Below are 19,354 nucleotides of genomic sequence, written 5' to 3' on the forward strand. Positions count from 1 at the left end.
ATCTGAAGACTTGTCTGAAAAATTTTATAGATATATTGATGTTTTATAGCTGATGGTACTCACAGTACTCTCTTCTCAACGACTCATTAGATGCCCTTTATAGTTGTCAAAAATTTATTGGAGGGTCTTCCCTGGTGGCGCAGTGGTTAAGAATCCGCCTGCCAATGCAGGGGACGTGGGTTCGAGCCCTGGTCTGGGAAGATCCTACATGCCGCGGAGCAACTAAGCCGGTGCACCACAGCTACTGAGCCTGCGCTCTAGAGCCCGCGAGCCACAACTACTGAGCCCACGTGCCACAACTACTGAAGCCCGCGCACCTAGAGCCCGTGCTCCGCAACGAGAGAAGCCACTGCAATGAGAAGCCCGCGCACCACAACGAAAAGTAGTCCCCGCACGCCACAACTAGAGAAAGCCCGCACACAGCAACGAATACCCAACACAGCCAAAAAATAAAAATAAAATAAATTTAAAAAAAATTATTGGAGCTCTTTCCACATCATTGAAGCAACCCCCTTACTGTCCTCTGCCTGCAGCAATTACAGTTCGTCTTTTAAGTTTTACTTTGGAGTCTGGGCTACTGCAGTCCTCAAACCAGATTTGCTAGTGCTGTCTTCACTATTGAAGATTTCTTCATTCTTTACCTTTCTCTTTTTCACCGGAACTTGTGTGCTTCATTCTTATGTACCTACCTTTGCACCTAATCATCCTTAATGCCTCAGGTACTATTCTCTTTTTCTATTTCAATGCAAGAAGTATTTCTTGACCTACTATGTACTAACACTATGCTAAATGCTATAGGCGGTTCAGAAGTAATGCCGAAAACCATTTCTTGCTCCTAGAAGTTCAGATTCCAGATAGAGAAATAACACATGTTCAGGTTAAAGATTTAAGAAGCAGCCCACTTATGTATCTGATTAGGGTACAAGATGAATAGTGCACACTAGCTGGGGAAGTAGAGTTGAGTGGTTCATTTAGAGTAGAATGGTTGCCTAAGGCTCCATTGAAATGGAAATCTTGGAGAAATTGGGAAGATTTGGATAGATGGAGAGAACTCCTATCTGGAGATCAAAGGCTTAGAGGTAGGGGCAGGGTGTTTTGGAGTGGAGGATACCGAAGAGACTGGCTTGATTCTGTCTTGGAACCAAAATATCGGCGTTTTAGTTCCATCTCTGCCACCCTGTGATCTTTCATCGTTTTGCTTGAGTCGCCTTCTTTAGCGAAATGCTCCATTTAAAGGGTTTTGTGAAAATCAAATGAGATAATACTTATGAAAAGGCTTTGAAGATCAAAAGCACTATATGATCAAACGTTAGTGGTTCTTTGTTGAGAAGTAATGAGAGTCAGGATTACCACAGCGGTGGGGACAATTTATAAGGGACCATGAGTGCCCAGCATAGGAGGGTGGGTTGAAAAACTGTTAAATACTTTGAATCAAGAGAGTGATACGACGAAAATTGGAAGATATGTCTGGTACTGGAATGCAGCACAGATTAGAGGGAGTTGGATTGGAGGCAAGAACTTGGATGCTGTTTTTTTCCCCTAAAATCTGCAATTCTAGATAAGATAAATTATGTTAAATATTATTTTGGGGTGAGAAAATTACATAAAATATACCCTCATTTTATATATACCCATATAGTTGTGTTCTTTTGTTAGTAGTTAATTCATTTATTTTGTAAACATGAAACTGTTACGTTTTATATTATCTTTGAAAAGGTTAACAGTTATTTAATTTGCCACTCATTCTTCATACAAACCTTTTGGAATTACCTTTAGTTACCCTAACCCATTAAGAGCTAAAGGAGGAGTACTTCTAATACTCCAAGCCAGAGCAAGATGACAGCTAAGTATCAGAATTAATTGGGAAGTGTTTTAAAAACGTATGTCCCAGGTCCTACTTTCCATTTATGCAATCAGAATTTTAATAAGCATCCCAGGTAAAATAATTATTTTAGTCATTTAAGTGATTTTGACACTAAGTTATTCTAATGTATGTAAAATATACTTTTCATAATCGCTATTAGGTAGACCTGTATGTACTTTCAGTATTTTTCATGTTTTCTAATTTTTAATTGTTGACTAAGGAGGTGATTTGATATGAACTAGATTTATCATAGTAGTCCAAACTGATTTTGTCAAGAATATAATGTAAATGGTTGAGAATGCATATGTAATCAATTTTCAGCTAACATCCATAGGAAATCCTGGTGTGGAAAAATGCAGAACCGTGTGTCACTTTTTATATTTGGCTTTGAATTATTTTGTGAATTTTCTAACTCCCTCTAGGAGATTGTTTTCAGAATTATTTTTAATTTTCTTTGAGAAATATCAATCAAATTGCATTCCCTGCAGGAGCTAAGAAAGATGGCTTTGAAGGACGAGAAATTATCTTGTTTCAAAGTGCCACCACCATTCCACATTTATCTAGTGAGAAGTTGAATTCCTAATAATATAAGGGGCTGAGACTTTTCAAGATCTGTGTAAGAAGGTGTAGGTTCTCTCCTGACCTTTACATTTGTTGAAAACCTTTTAACCTTACTAAGAATCAGTTTCCTAGGCTATGAAAAACAGAGGTAATACTCTACTTCAGGGTTCTCACTGAAAACTGGATGATACATGTGAATGGTTTTTGTAACTTAATAGACACACAAGATTATGTGGTTTAGCTATGTAACTGTCTCCGAGAGAACTGTAAAACATACTTTTTTTTTTGTCAAGCTAACTTTATCTTGTTTTCTAGATTGTTATTTTGTGTCAGTAAGTAATCCATAAAGTGCCAACATGGGAAAGAAACGGACAAAGGGAAAAACTGTTCCAATTGATGATTCTTCTGAATCTTTAGGTATATTTCACCAACTAAATCTTTAAAGTACTGTTTGTATCCCTAAATGGACATCTATTTTAATATGTAAAAATGGGATCAAAGTGTACATTATTCTGTAATTTGCATTTTAACTTAATCTTTGTATAGACATGTCATTTAATAGTCTGCACAACATTTTTAATGGCGTGATGTTTATTCCATTGATGTAAAAGACCATGGTTGCACATTTCATAATTTATTTAGGTAATCCCCTACTGTTACAAATGTAGATAAATCTTTAACTTTTCAGTGTTATGAATAGAGTCATAGTAAGCATTTTTATAGCTAAAACTGTGCACATCTGGTTATCTTCTTGGTACAGATCCTAGAATTAGAATTGCTGAATAAAATGGTATAAATATGTTCAAGGCTCTTTTGGATCTATTGCCAAATTGCCCTTCAGAAATGTTTTACTAATTTACAGGCCCCCTTGCAGCATAACAAAGTGCCCATTTCTCTGAACCTTTATTGACACAGGTTAGTATCATTTGTAAAAATCTTTCCTGATTTGCTAGTTGAAAGAGAGTATTTTCTTTTTTCAGTCTGTGTTTTTTTGACGACTTACTGGGATTTAGTAGTTTTTCACATGATCTCACTTGCATTTATATTCTCTTGGTGCACACTCAGTGGACATAAAGCTAATTGTGTCACTTGATGAGTTTCTAAACCTCCAGGGGCCCTGAAAGAACTGAAGCCCTTTAGAGTGGCTTGCGAAGCCTGTTAGTGATCTAGCCCCAGCGGGGGTTTTCAGTTTCAGGTCCAGCTGCTCGTTTTTAAACGTGTGTGACTGCCATTCTCAGGAGACAGCATGCACTTTTACATTTTACACCACCATCCCTTTGTTCATGAGATGTGGCCTTTTCAGATTGTTCTTTACTCCATGAGGTCATAGTTTAAACTATGAGCGTGAAATAAGAAAGACTTGAATCCAAATTCTGGCATAGCTGCTCAGTAGTTATGTGACCTTGGGCACTAACTTTGAGGTTTCTCATGTGTCATTGGGCATAGTAGAGTCTACCTTCTGGGGTGGTTGTGTGGATTAAATGAGATAATGTAGCACAGTGTCACACTCATAGTTAAGTGCTTAATTAATATGAGTTTTTGTTACTGTAAATATCTTCCAAGATTGTACAGACATTACCTCCCCTGTGAAACTTTCGTTGACTTCAACCTTCTTGTGCTGCTATAACATGTTTCAGAGATTCTTGTACATTTATTTATTTATTTGCTTCTCCTGCTAGGATGTGTGCTGCTTAAAGAAAGAGCTGTGAGTTGGTCACTTTTTAGGTTCCCTGGCATCTGTCACAGTGCTGGGTGTGCAGTAGTTGTATTGTTGACTGAATGAGGGACCTTCTCTACAAACCTTTTAAAATAAAGAGAATAATAGATGTGATAAATAAATTGAAGTGATTTGGGGTGGTGGTAGTTATACCTAGGACTTCAAAATTTGTATAAAATCTCTTTCTTACATAATCATCTTACAATCAAATATCAAACAAAAATTTAACTTTTCAGGTTATCTAAAAATTTGTTTATAAATTCATTTTTGAAGTTCAAATCAAGTGTAAGTTTTGAGATTAACTGAAGAAAGTCGTATTTTACCTCACGTACTCCTTTATTATTTGTTTTAATAGAACCTATGTGCAGACACATTAGAAAAGGATTGGAACAAGGTAATTTGAAAAAGGCTTTAGTGAATGTGGAATGGAACATTTGCCAAGATTGTAAGACAGACAATAAAGTAAAAGATAAATCTGAAGAAGAAACAGAAGAAGATCCTTCAGTTTGGCTGTGTCTTAAATGTGGCCATCAGGTATGCTTAGATTTTGATTGATATGGGATTTTATTATTTAAGTATGAACTTATAAATTTATATAAGTATGAACTTATTTTAGAAGATATTGCCTAAAAGTACAGTATGGGTGACCAGAATGTTAGCTGGCATAGGTCATGTTCCCTGGGGAACAGATTCTGAGAGTGAGATTTGTGTGTAAGTGGTTTATTGGGGGGTGTTCTCAGGTACCACCCAAGGAAAACAGTGAGGGAAGCAAGTTTAGGCAGAGGGAGAGCAAAGAGGCAGTGCTACGGGGCCTCAGCTGATCCCACAGTGAACTCTGGCCTTCAGAGAGGTCCTGAGTTGAGGCAAGAGGCCAGGCCTTTGTACTTGTGCAAAGACCAGCCATTGGATATGGGCTGACTCTGGGGAAGGGGACTAACCTTGGGCAAGGCAACTTCCTTCCACTGAGGATAATTCTTGGGGATGGACAGACTGAGCTGTGAGCTGTCACCAGGCCACATTTCTGGCTGCTGGGGGAATGAATACCTTGGGGTTGGGTGGTATGTGGGTTGCAGAACAGCTCACAGGTATTACCTTGGTACTAGAGGGCAGGAGAACCTCTTAGTCAACCTTAGTGGTGGTAAGTTTATATGTTAGGAAACTGGACTACAGGGCAGTGGTAACATTTTATAAAACTATAGTGTAATGTCACAACCAAGATACTAACATTGATACAATCCATCAGTCTTAATCAGGTCTCCCCAGTTTTACTTCGTTTGTGTGTGGGTATACGTGTGTTGTGCATGTGAGTATGTGTGTATTAAGTTCTGTACAGTTTGTCACCTATGTAGTTTTGTGTATCCACCACCACAGTCAAAGTATTGAATAGTTCCAACATTACATGGACCTCTTGTGTTGCCTTTTTAAAGTCATACTTCTCTACTGCCATCCCTCCCCCCAGCCCCTCGCAGCCACTAGTCTGTTCTCTCTTTCTAAAATTTTGTCATTTTAAAAATGTTATATAAATGGAATCATGTAATATACAACATTTTGGGATTGGCTTTTTTCACTTAGCCTAATCACCTGAGTGTTTACCCAAGTCGTGTGTATCAATAGTTCTTTTTTATTGCTGAGTGGTATTACATGGTATGGGCGTACCACACTTTAACTGTTCACCTGTTGAAGGATATCGGGGCTTATCTCACTTTTTTGGTGATTATGAATAAAGCTGCTGTGAACATTTGTGTACCCGTTTTTGCGTGAACTTAAGATTGCATTTCTCTGGGGACAATGTCCAAGAGTGCAATTGCTGGGTAATATGATAATTAAATGTTTAGTTTTTTGGTTTTTTTTGGCTGCCTCACATGGCATGTGATCCTAGTTCCCGGACCAGGGACTGAACCTGTGCCCCCCGCAGTGGAAGTGCAGAGTCCCAACCACTGGACCACCAGGGAAATCCCCTTAAATGTTTAGTTTTTAAGAAACTCCCAAACTTTTCCAGAACGGTTGTACCATTTTATATCCCTACCAGTAGCATGTGTGATCCACTTTCTCCACATCCTTGCCAGCATTTAGTATTGTCACAGTTTTTTATTTTAAACATTCTGATAGGTGATACCTTATTGTGGTCAGACAGTTAAAAAAAATTTATATACTAGTAAAGAACATATTTATTGTTTATTTATATTTGAAAAGTTTTCATTTAACCTGTTAGATACATGTGATGAGGATGAATATATTTTACTACTTCAAATTTTCCACAATACATTTCCTGCTATAAATTTTATCTATTTTGCTATCTTTTTAATTCCTAAGGGTAAGACAATGTCAGTATTAACTGTTAACTTTTATCCTAGTAGAGTTATCTTTTGCAGTGTTAGCAAGGGATTCTCAACTGTTGTCTTACGATAACTCATGTCATGTTTAAGTTTCAAATAATCTCAAATGGTGTTATAATTTTCAAAATTAATATCAAATGTTAATTAGTTTATTTTAGATTTAAATGTTGAGCGGGATAAATTAAATCAGTAGGTTTGATATCATAGTTAAAGGACTAGAAGCCATTGATAAATATTTCCCCTCTGAAGTATATTTTTATTAGCTACAATAGAAACAGGACCACTTATTGTAGTGCTATCCAAAGAGTTGGAAGCCTGGTTCAGATAGATACACAGTGAAGATGTATTTCTTAGCTGTGATTTAATCACCTGGAGACACACAATATGGTCGTGTTCTTTTATGAATATGCCTATGCAGATGTAGGTGAAATCTCCCATTTACTTGTTCAATTAATGCTTATTGACCTTCACTTTGCTAGGTTTTTGGTAATAGGTTAATTCTGTTTTTCATGCCTTCAGGATTTACACTCCAGGGGAGGAAGGATATCAACATTAACAACTTTAATATAAGGTAGAAAATAAAGAATGCCACCAGGAATTTATACCATGTTTTGTAGGAGTTTGTTTAGAGGAAGAATATAGTGTTTTCTCATCTTGAAGGATAAGCACAGGCTTCTGAGAGGAAGTGGCCTTTGAGCAAGATCCTGAAGACTGGGTGGGATTTGATCAGTGGCAGTAACGGTAAAGAATTTCAAGGCAAATGGAATAATGTGAACAAAATTGTATTGTGGAAGGGCTGTGGTTTTAGCTGGTAGATGATATTCAAATAGGAGATTATGGGAGATAATCCTGAAAAGGTGAATTGGGATCAGAGGGTATCAGGTTTGGTGAGTAGGAGTTTAAGAGCAGTTCATCCCTTTTGAATTGAGTATATGAACAGAGCTTTGTTTTAGGAATATTAAACTAAAAAATATGTATATGAAGAAAGGTTGAAGTTAGGAAAATACTTAGGAAGATGTTAAGGAGTCTGAACTAGAACTAGTGAATGACTACATTAGCATGGTTTAGTTGGGACTGGAAAGGACAAGTTGGAGTGCAAGAGTCCTAATGCTTGGGTTTATACACACCTTCTTCCTGAAATGTCCTCAGCTGCCTATTCATATTTAAGTTTTAACAAAATCTGGACTCTCTAGAGTCTAAAGTTTTATTTTCAAAATTATAAGAATGGCAGAATTTCTTGACCCACTTCCTTATTCATTGTAGATTATGAATTCTCTCCTGGTGAATTTTTGTGGCTTTGAGGTTTATGATTGTGATTCTCTAGGGCTGCGGCAGAAATTCTCAGGAGCAGCATGCCTTGAAGCACTATATGACGCCGAGATCTGAACCTCATTGTCTGGTTCTTAGTTTGGACAACTGGAGTGTATGGTGAGTTTCAACTCCTGTGCCCATTTGCTGGAAATCATTTGAAATGTTGGAGAATGGAGCTGTTTGAAATGTTTAAAGAGCAAGAAAGTTAAAATTTTTGTAGTATTTGTTTAAATACCATCACTTTCAGAAGGCTAGAGAATGTGATGTTATGAGAAGCTTTTGCTTAGTATTGTACAAACACAAAAATTATAGCATGGAGAAGACATAGGAATTTTCACACTTGTTTTTCTTTCTTGTGATATTACAAAGTGAATGGTAGATTGTTTTTAGTTGAAAAATTGGAACACTCAGAGAGAGTGGCATGGACATATATACACTACCAAACGTAAAACAGATAGCTAGTGGGAAGCAACCGCATAGCACAGGGAGATCAGCTCTGTGCTTTGTGACCACCTAGAGGTGTGGGATAGGGAGGGCGGGAGGGAGGGAGATGCAAGAGGGAAGAGATATGGGAACATACATGTATGTATAACTGATTCACTTTGTTATAAAGCAGAAACTAACACACCATTGTAAAGCAATTATACTCCAATAAAGAGGTAAAAAAAAAAAAGAAATACTTAGAAAAAAGCATCAAAAAAAAAATTGGGACACTAAGAACAAATTCCAGATAAACTGAGAATATAGTAAATTTTGGCAATGAATTTGCATGAAAATGTCAGGCTGGCATTTCTTTTAACCTCATTAAAATAAAATTTTACATCTTTAAAAACCATTTACACAGTAGTGTTCACTGAACATTTGTCAGTTGTAAAATTTGTTAATTTTGATGATGTAGGTCTGTAATTTGAAATATTAGAAAAAACTTTCACTTTAATGTTATAAATAGCCATTTCAGTAAAATGTTTGGAGTATTTTCACAGTATTTATATGTAGCTATAATTCAGGCTAACCTTATTTAACAGTAAACCAGAGTTAATATGTATAGTCTCCTTCAAAACATAGAATTTTCATTTTCAGTTTCTTTAGTAGAATAATTTGAGGGTTACACACTTTGGGTTCCATGAATTAAAATTAGTGCCCTTTTGTGGTTGTCAGTTTGTTACTTTTCTTCTCTGGGGTCTTTTGGGACACAGGTGTTACCTATGTGATGATGAGGTGCAGTATTGTAATTCAAACCGATTGGGTCAGGTGGTTGATTATGTTAGAAAACAAGCCGGTATTACAGCTCCAAAATCAGGTAAAATCATTTGTTTCTTAATATATACTGTAATGTTGATTTATATAATCTGCTGATATTTAGTTTAACATACCGTAGCATTACATATAGCTGAATAACATTATGATTGATTTCAAACTATTTTTGGTTAAGAATGTAAAACAGTGAGAATATAGATAATTATAAGGAGTTAGAATTAGAAGGGAATCTGAGAAATAATATAGTCAAATGTGATGCAGAGTCTGGACTAAGTAATGGGCAGTAACACCCTATTCCCATACCCTGGCACAGGGGCTTAAGGGAGACCTGCCTTATAATGAATTTATTTTGTTACATTTGTTTGGATGATGTGAAAGTAAAGTGCCTGTAACTCCTTCAAAAGGCCAGATACTTCTCAGGTTTTTTTCATACATAATTAAATTAATTGGGTTGGCTTTCATCATTTACTTTAAAAGCTTGTTTAGATTTTTACAGTCACAGTGGTATCTTTTGCCAAGCCAGAATTGTTTGTTCCTAACTTCAGGATTGGTTTTTGACCCTCAGACTTCATTTAAAAATTTATTTCATGTCCACATTCTTTATTTGATTGCTTTATACTCTGATTTCACAGGGTAAGATATGCTCATTTGTAGAAAACATTTGTGCATTAAAAAGGGATTTATATTGAAGCATATACTGTTTGGTTTCATTTGTCAAAGTAATGCTTACATCGGTTCTGAATATTTTTTGTTTATTGGTTTTTCTCTCTTGATGGTAATTTACTTATATTTGTAAGAAAACATTTAAAATCAAACAGGTGGCAAATCATGTTATTAGGTAAAATTCACAAATTCTGGTCCCCAGTATAACTTTGCATTTGGTATGGCTGTTATACATTTTGCTAATAAGTCTTTTCTTCTTCTTCTTTTTTTTTTTTTTTAAAGCAGCAAAAGATAGTGGTAATATTGAACTTGAAAATAAAAAACTAGAAAAGGAGAGTAAAAATGAGCAAGAGAGAGAAAAAAAGGAAAACGTGGCTAAAGAAAATCCTTCCATGAATTCTACTTCCCAAATAACTGTGAAAGGACTCAGTAATTTGGGAAATACATGTTTCTTCAATGCAGTTATGCAGGTGCCAATATTAATTTTTCCCCCTTTAAGGAAATCTAGTGTTTTCCTCGTAGGGTGTTTTTGCATATTTGCTACTTGTAGTCTTGAGCTTTTCCCTTGTAAGTAGTTTATTTCTGTGTTTTCAAAAAAGAACTCAAGGGAATGTTTACTTTGCATGACAGTAAAACACTGTGCTAAGCACTGGGGTGCAATAGGGCTCAAAACAAACATGGCCCTTGCCCTCAAAGGACTTTCACTTGGGTGGAGGAAACAGGAGAACCGAGTACAGAAACAAACACCTAGTTACACGTAGTCATAAGTAGTGGTGGTGGTAGGGTAGCTACTTCATATTGGGTGGTTGGGAGAATGACCTTCTGAGGTGATGAATCAGCTCAGAACTGAAGTATTTATGAACCAATTAGAGTGGGGGGAAGAGCATGATACTACTTTTTGTTTGACAGTCCCAATAAAAGTTGCAGTGTTGATAGTGATTTTCTGTTTTGGTAGAATAGGCACTTAAAAAACATTTGAATGAATTGGTTTGCCTTTAAATAATTTTCCCTTTCTTTTCCATCCTACATTCCAGAATTTGTCACAAACACCCGTGCTTAGAGAACTACTAAAAGAAGTAAAAATGTCTGGAACGATTGTAAAAATTGAACCACCTGATTTGGCATTAACAGTACGTACTTTAAAATTTTCTTTTATTCAGTACTTTTCCTCTCTGAATAGCAGCATTTTAAATTATTTTTAAGAATTGATGCTCATTTTCACCTCTTTTGTTTATTTCGTTTTAAGCTACCAAGTTAAGGATTTTCAGGCTAATGGAAATTTATAAGGGGCCTTTGCATTTATTTGCTCTGTGTATGCCATGTACTGCTGTGCTGAGTGTTTGGCTTTCTTCTTGGGAATGCTGTTGATGTTTGTGAAGCCCTAGGCATGCATTCTTATTTTTAACATCTTTTCAGGTGACTTAAATGCTATAGAGCCAAATGAATTTTACCTTATCCATTTTTATTATTTACATTTTGCTTTGGCTCTTTCAGTTCCTAGGTAGTAAGTTCCTGATAATCTAAAACAGTAGAACTGAATTCTTTATCAAAGTCTGTGACCAGAAGCCTTCTCCATCTTTTGATGTACATTTTGAGAATTTAATTGGGACAACTCTGTCAGGAACATAGGAATATAGGTTGACTAGTTACATTTTGATAAAATAAATGATTCCAAAATTTGACTGAAGAAAGTAATTTTTATTCCCATATTCAGGAACCCTTAGAAATAAACCTTGAGCCTCCAGGCCCTCTTACTTTAGCCATGAGCCAGTTTCTTAATGAGATGCAAGAGACCAAAAAGGGAATCGTGACACCTAGAGAACTCTTTTCTCAGGTCTGTAAAAAGTGAGTATCTGTTTTGATTGTGCTTTCAGTGCATCAGTAGGATGCTGGGAAATAATATGAAAAAATTATTAGCTTTAGAGTTAATTCGGTAGATATATGAAAGCATGGTTTATTTCATTTGGATTAAAAAATATGTACTTCGTATGAAAATTAAATCTACTAAGGATGTTGTTGGGCTAAACAAATTTTTGAGAAACTAGAACACGCCAAGATTTGGGATATGATCCTGAGATTTTATAAAAAATAGTTTCATTTTAGTAGACTCACCATTGGTTTTCTTTTTTCTTTCTTTTTCTTTTTCTCTTTTCTGTAGAGCAATGCGATTTAAAGGCTATCAGCAGCAAGACAGCCAGGAGCTGCTTCGCTATTTATTGGATGGAATGAGAGCAGAAGAACATCAAGTTAGCATATTTTGACGAGTGTATTTTATAATCTGATCTTCATTAACTTCTTTGTCATTTGATGTCTTAAGAGTTATTAGAGCAGTCGAGCCCATTATATTAAAAAATTTTTTTTCTTCACCAGGCTTTTCTAATATACTTTAATTATTAGAATGAATGAAGGGAATTAGAAATGAGTCTCCTTTTCATAATGCTCTACTTTGCTTGATGTTTACAGCGTTATTGTTCTTTAAGGGTTCTATTGTACTAGCCTATACCAGGAGAGCTATAAGGTACTGGAAAATGTGTCTCCCCCAGACGACTCCCAGTTGCAGCGCACCCTTAACTCTTAATTCTGAGTGTGATTTAACACTGCTTTTTGAACCTAGGAAGTATTTTTATTTTGTAAGAGTCAGGGAACATTTGTTGTATTTTAAATTTTTTGTTAATTACCAGGATGTAAAGTAATTTGGGGGAATGTGGATATAATTAGTAATAACACAGTGATAACAACTAATATTTATGTTGTTCTTATTTTTTGTCAAGCACTGTTCTCAGTATTTTGTAAGCATTACCTTACTCAGTCCTCACAACCATGCCGTACGTCATTTTCTCACTTCATAGATTATGAAACTAGGGTATAGAGAAGTTCAGTGCCTGGTTCAAGGTCATCCAGTAGTGATGAAGCTGGGCTTTGAGCACTGGAGTTTTTCCCTGTAGCTCTCATTATCCACTCTGCTTCTAGGACATGGTATTTCAGTGGTCTTTTCAAAGGAGGTGGGCATGTTCTGAAAAGCTTTGGTTTGAGTAGGTTAAAATCTTGAAAATGATAAGATGGTGCCTTTGCTCAGGGGTTAGTGATTGTTTTTTTAAGTATAATTCTTTTTAGCTCCTGGAATTAATTTTGAAAATGTGATTTTAGAAATATTAATTTTTATTCAGTAAGTTTGGGGAGCTAATTAATTCTTGATCACTTTCTTGACTTGATTACATACTTTTTAAGGAAAATAACTATAAAATTTAATGGTATATATATCTATTTTATTACTTTTAGAGAGTGAGTAAAGGAATTCTTAAAGCATTTGGTAATTCTACTGAAAAACTGGATGAAGAACTAAAAAATAAAGTTAAAGGTAATGTCTGAATTTTTGAACTAAAGCACTATAGTTGAATTCCTCTGTACTTTAGGACAAGATTGCTAGCACATGTATTTCAAATCCACAGTTATTAATAATTTATATTATTTATATTATTATCCACAGTTATTATAATTTCTCTTTATCTTCGTTGATTTAAAACAATTATTCAATACTCCAAAGGTAAAATTTTATTTTTCAAAAAGTTAGACTTTATTTATTTATTTGGCCACGCCACACGGCTTGTGGGATCTTAGTCGGACTGGCTAGTTCTCCGACTAGGGACTGAACCCGGGCCCCGGCAGTGAAAGCGCCTCGTCCTAACCACTGGACCACCAGGGAATTCCCTCAAAAGCTTAGACTTTAATTAGCAGTGATTGTCTTTGAGAGTTGTCAGCTGGTTTATTAATCATGGAGACAACTTTATTCTTATTATGTGACATTTAAAGATTTAGAAAAGGTCTGTCCAGTAGAACTTTCTGTGATGACGGAGCACTTCCGTCTGCTGTCCGATACAGTAGCCACATGTGGCTACTGAACCCTTGAAATGTGACTGGTGCAACTAAGGAGCTAAATTTTATTTTCATTTAATTTTAACTAATTTAAATTTAAGTGGCCCCAGTGACTAGCAACTACTGTATTGTAAAGCACAGTTCAGAATCAACACATAGCAACTGTTTACCTCCTTGGTGCCCTTGGTGCTGGCCTGGCCAGCAACAGAGAGACAAAATCAAGCCTGTTCGCACTGTCTGTCATAAAATGTGTTTCTGTATAAATGACACCTGTCATTTGAATAAGGCCTACACATTTCATGTAATTAGAAAGTTGGACTACTAGGTAGTAAAATTATGTCACCTTATGCTAAACTTAGCAAGGTTATTTCTGGGAACATAGAAAAATAAAAGGAGGATTTTGTCTGAAATACTCTCCTGAGGGCTTTTTGTTTTTGTTTTAAGTGGAGTTCACAAAGCAAGTGACTCCCAAACTTGCTGCCAGTGTTAGAATGTTGGAGCTAGAAGCGAGCTAAAATAGCATTCTGTCTATAGCTCGATCTGCTTGTTTTACTAGGCAAGATACTGATATACAGAAAGTCGCAAAATTTATTTTCCACTGACTAGATCTTGGGTAAGAACTTTTTTTTTCTTTTTCACAAGATGTGGTTATGTTCAAATGTGTTATGCTTAGAAGTGGAGTATACGCTGCTGACTGTAGCATAAAAATAAAATTGTGGTAATTATGAATAGAGAAAAGCAAGTCAATAGGATAGGAAATTAAAATTAAATTTTAGGGTTAGATAGGTAAGTAAGTAGTTTTGATTTATTTCATTAATTATGTAAGGATAATTGATAGATTTTTTCCCCTTATAGATTATGAAAAGAAAAAATCAGTACCAAGTTTTGTGGACCGAGTATTTGGTGGTGAACTAACTAGTACAATCATGTGTGATGAGTGCAGAACTGTAAGTAGATGGAGTGCAGACTGGATTTATGCGTTAATATTAATAGTGTACAGTTTATCAATTGTTTCTTTCAAAAACAGAAATGTCTAGTTAGTTTCATAAGATACTCTTTTTGAACTGTCCAAGTATGCATAGTTTTTTGCTGGAACTATGAGCACTCCTTATATCAGGAAGAAGTTATTTAATATTTTAATTGATTTCCCCTAACCCAGAGTCCTCAACACTGTGTAATTTTTCATTTCATTTTCCTAAGCCTTTATTTATTTATTTATTTATTTATTTTTTAAAGCAACAGAGAAAGTTCATTTGTTGGTAGCTTCCCTGATTTTTTTTTTTTTTTTTTTTTTTTAATTTATTTATTTATTTTTGGCTGTGTTGGGTCTTCGTTTCTGTGCGAGGGCTTTCTCCAGTTGTGGAGAGCGGGGGCCACTCTTCATCACGGTGCGCGGGCCTCTCACTATCGCGGCCTCTCCTGTTGCGGAGCACGGGCTCCAGACGTGCAGACTCAGTAATTGTGGCTCACGGGCCCAGCCACATGTGGGAATTTCCCGGACCAGGGCTCGAACCCGCGTCCCCTGCATTGGCAGGCAGACTCTCAACCACTGCGCCACCAGGGAAGCCCCTAAGCCTTTATTTTAAAATTTAGCACCCCCACCCCCATGATTTTACTATATAATGTTTAAAGTGAATCTTTTCCTCCTTTTTACGTTTTCTTTTTTGGTTGGTTAAGGTCTCCTTGGTTCATGAATCGTTCCTTGATTTGTCTCTACCGGTTTTAGATGATCAGGTAAGACTATTGCGTTTATTTTATTTAAGTAGATTTTTTTCTTTCCTGTGCTAGATTTATGGGTGAGGGCTTGCTACCTTTTCCAAGCTGTACATTACTAGGCCAAGCATGGAGAAATATTTCTTAGTGTGTATGAGACAGAAGAGTTTTAAAGATTTGAAAAGAGAATGGGATAAATATATATATATTTTTAAAGAGTGTGTCTAGAATTATTTATAGATAATTAACTTGATTAGTTTACATATCGGGAAATATTTACTTCATATAAATTACTATTTATTTTCATTATTTAAGATTAACCACAAATCCCTTACAGACTTAAGTTTATAAATGTTAAGAGAGTATCTCAGTTTTAAGCCATATTAATTTAGTTCCTATCAAGTAGTCATAGGAAAAAGAGGACATATTATGAGTATTGGATAAATCATTATTCAACTTAATATGAATTGGGGGTCCCTTTAAATCACTGTTACTTAGTGATTAAAGTCTTACTAAACTTACTCTGTTTGTTCTTTCTTTAAAACTGTCATTTGCATGCAAAGAAAAAAAAGAATAAAAAGGAATACCTGTAGTGGGACATGTAAATCACTTACCAACAGAAAGTGCATTTAGAAATAGACGTAATTACAGCTTGATACAGCATGTGTCTAATACAACTCATTAAATTCCTTTCTATTACACTCATATGTTAAGTTCCCTTTTTTACTGTTTTATTTGTTTGTTTGCTTGTTTTCTCAGTATGTGAAGATTGCTTTCTGGTGTTTGAGATGAATGAATTTTGTCCTAGACATGTTTCCAAACATTGTGAAAAATAAATCTGGTGTAAAATAGGAGTAGAAAACTATTTAGGTAACATGAAATCTCTTCACCAACAATAGTAAAGTTTTATTTTTGGCCCATATTCTCTCCATATTTTAAGAGTGGTAAGAAAAGTATAAATGATAAAAATCTGAAAAAGACCATGGATGATGAAGATAAAGAAAGTGAGGAAGAAAAAGATAATGACAGTTATATAAAGGAGAGAAATGATATTCCTTCAGGAACAAGTAAGCACTTACAGAAAAAAGCAAAGAAGCAAGCCAAAAAGCAAGCCAAGGTGGGTAATTAGGAGGAAAACCATACTTTTCTCATTTTAATTTTTTGAACTATTGAGTTTAAAGTCTGAGTGACATTGGTAGACATGTCTGTTATTTTATATACAGCACTTTCATTGGGCAATTACAGAATTAGCTCATTTAGTATTCTCTGCAGTGAAGTTTCTCTGAGTATATGTGAAGAAAATGTGCTTTTTAAAAAAAATTCTGCATTACTTGTGACAACTTTAAAAAAACTTTAGTTCATTTTCAGTAATTTTTTGAGTTGCTAATACATTGACATTCAAAAAATTTTAAATATATAAATGTGTACAATAAAAGTCTCTCTCCTTGTATGACCTAGATACTACTTTCATTAGTTTCTTATGTATCCTCTAGGTTTTTTTGGAAAATATGATCAAGTACAATACAAATATGTAGTCTTGTTTTTCACTCCTTTTAAAAATTATGCACAGTGTTCTGGACCTTGCTTTTTGTCTGTTTCTACTTAGATTGTTGGAGATCTTTACATTTCAGGACACAAAGATTCCTTTTTTAACAGCTGTATGGTATTCTATTTTAGTAGTAAACATACTACTAAATATAGTATAATAGATGTACTATAGTTCATCTAACCATTTCTCTTTTGATTTAGGTGTACGAACACCTATAGTCTTTTGCTATGATGGCCAGTGCTGCTGTGAATCACCCTATACATATGTCATCGATAGGGCACATTTTGAGAAGAGGGATTGTATTTGTGGTTTGATAAATTAATTGCCCTCCACAAAAGTTGTACCAATTTATATTCCCACCAGCAACATATGAGACGTGCTTTTTCTCCTTATCCTTGACAGCAGAGTATTACCAAACTTTTAGATTTCTGCCAGTCTGATAGATGGAAAATAGTATCTCAGTGCAGTTTTATTTTCCATTTATTTTAATGTAAGTGAAGTTAAGTATGTTTTTATGTTTAAGGGATGTTTGTATTTCCTTTCCTTTGAAGTATTTGCTTATATCCTTTCCCCATTTTTCTTTCATGTGTACTATTTTTAACTGAAGCATATCAGAAAATTTTTGTGTCCAGAGCCCTATGTGCTGCCCTTCAGCTTTCTGGTATTACGAATTAGCCTCACAGGGACTATCCTTTTAGTGACAACTCAAAATGCTAACCCCTTGAGTCTTTAGGAATTACAGTAACAGAAATCTGCATAAAATGCAAACCCCCCCGCCCCGCACTTGGACATGGGCAGCAAATGGCAAAGAAGGTGATTTAAGTGGATAGAGTATTTTATTGTCGTCTATATATGTGGCTTGCTTGCTTCTCTAGTGTTGGGCCATTTGTTTCCTGGAATGTTTTCCTCCATCCCTCTGCCCATCCTTGAATTTTTGGTTTGTTTTTATACATCCTTGAGTTTTCAGTTTATTTTTATCTTTTAAGTGAAACCTTGATCTGGTAATTATAACTCACATGGATATATCCCTTCCTGGTGTGTGTGTAGACACTTGCCCCCTGCTTTAATACATGGCTACTTGGGTTCAACAGCCTTACTGCTCTGTCTGGATCAGATACCATGTCTTGCACATTTTTATTTGGCCCTGTGTGACAATTTTTTGATGATTGGTGATGTTTTATCCCTGCTTTCAATCAAAGAACTTTTCTTTTAAATTTATTTATTTAATTTAGTTATTTTTGGCTATGTTGGGTCTTCCTTGCTGTACGTGGGCTTTCTCTAGTTGCAGCGAGCGGGGGCTAGGCTACTCTTTGTTGCGGTGCACGGGCTTTTCATTGTGGTGACTTCTCTTGTTGCAGAGTGCAGGCTCTAGGAGTGTAGGCTTCAGTAGTTGTGGCATGTGGGCTCAGTAATTGTGGCTCGCAGGCTCTAGAGCACAGGCTCAGTAGTTGTGGCGCATGGGCTTAGTTGCTCCGCGGCATGTGGGATCTTCCCGGACCAAGGCTCGAACCTGTGTCCCCTGCATTGGCAGGTGGATTCTTAACCGCTGCGCCACCAGGGAAGCCCCAAAGAACTTTTCTCTATAATTTATTTGATCCCTGATAGTAAAGGAACTTTTAGGGTCGGAATTCTGGGAGTGAACGCTTCCTTATTAACTTATTTATTTTTGATTGATAAACAGGAAAACCTGATGTGATACGTGTACGCTTTTCCCCTTCCTCTCTCTCGTTGTTGTTTCTTTTTAATGTTTTGTACTTTTTACACAGAACCAACGAAGGCAACAAAAAATTCAAGGAAAAGTTCTTCATTTAAATGATGTCTGTGCCATTGACCATCCTGAAGATAATGAATGTGAAGTTGAAATGTCACTTCAGCGAGAAGTGGATATTAAATCCAACCATATTTCACAAGAGGAAGTTATACATAAAGACTATTGTGTTAATCAGAAAGATTTGAATGGCCATGAAAAAATGATAGAAAGTATAACTGACAATCAAAAATCCACAGAGGAAGTAGATATGAAAAATGTCAACATGGATAATGATCTGAACGTTTTGGCCTCTCCTGCTGAATGTACTAGGAACTTAAATGGTGCCTACATGAAGGAAGGGAGCAGTGGAGAAGTGGACATTTCCAGTGGATTTAAGAACCTTAACTTGAATGCTGCTCTTCAACCTGACGAAATAAATTTAGAGATTCTGAATGACGCTCATACTCCCGGGACGAAGGTATATGAGGTTGTAAACGAAGATCCAGAAACTGCTTTCTGTACTCTTGCAAACAGGGAAGCTTTCAGTACTGATGAATGTTCAATCCAACATTGTTTATATCAGTTCACCCGAAATGAGAAACTTCGAGATGCTAATAAACTGCTTTGTGAAGTGTGCACACGGAGACAGTATAGTGGACCAAAGGCAAATATAAAAGGTATTCAGATTCTTTCACAGAAAGTAAAATTAATGTTTAGGGGTACATTTTGCACTGTATCAGTAGAGTACTACTGTTTAATT

At 35.8% G+C, this 19,354-nt stretch overlaps 1 protein-coding gene across 7 annotated transcripts in view; it reads left to right on the forward strand.

Annotated features, from left to right (window-relative positions):
• Nucleotides 1–19,354, forward strand: part of USP16 (ubiquitin specific peptidase 16) — a 30,906-nt gene that overhangs the window by 3,967 nt on the left and 7,585 nt on the right. For 2 of the 7 annotated variants that reach the window (XM_068546948.1, XM_068546947.1), the window contains exons 2-14: nucleotides 2,741–2,842; nucleotides 4,498–4,676; nucleotides 7,803–7,906; nucleotides 8,986–9,089; nucleotides 9,992–10,179; nucleotides 10,744–10,839; nucleotides 11,424–11,554; nucleotides 11,868–11,955; nucleotides 12,989–13,067; nucleotides 14,438–14,529; nucleotides 15,260–15,316; nucleotides 16,236–16,412; nucleotides 18,611–19,271. In XM_068546948.1, coding sequence (XP_068403049.1) covers nucleotides 2,782–2,842; nucleotides 4,498–4,676; nucleotides 7,803–7,906; nucleotides 8,986–9,089; nucleotides 9,992–10,179; nucleotides 10,744–10,839; nucleotides 11,424–11,554; nucleotides 11,868–11,955; nucleotides 12,989–13,067; nucleotides 14,438–14,529; nucleotides 15,260–15,316; nucleotides 16,236–16,412; nucleotides 18,611–19,271 — 2,017 coding nt within the window. In that variant the 5' untranslated portion in view covers nucleotides 2,741–2,781. Of the gene's footprint in view, nucleotides 1–2,740; nucleotides 2,843–3,287; nucleotides 3,341–4,497; nucleotides 4,677–7,802; nucleotides 7,907–8,985; nucleotides 9,090–9,991; nucleotides 10,180–10,743; nucleotides 10,840–11,423; nucleotides 11,555–11,867; nucleotides 11,956–12,988; nucleotides 13,068–14,437; nucleotides 14,530–15,259; nucleotides 15,317–16,235; nucleotides 16,413–18,610; nucleotides 19,272–19,354 lie in introns of those variants that run through there. The other 5 variants (XM_068546952.1, XM_068546950.1, XM_068546953.1 and 2 more) reach the window with 4 other exon arrangements.

Source organism: Eschrichtius robustus, chromosome 6, assembly GCF_028021215.1.
Source record: "Eschrichtius robustus isolate mEscRob2 chromosome 6, mEscRob2.pri, whole genome shotgun sequence".
Lineage (NCBI taxonomy): Eukaryota > Metazoa > Chordata > Mammalia > Artiodactyla > Eschrichtiidae > Eschrichtius > Eschrichtius robustus.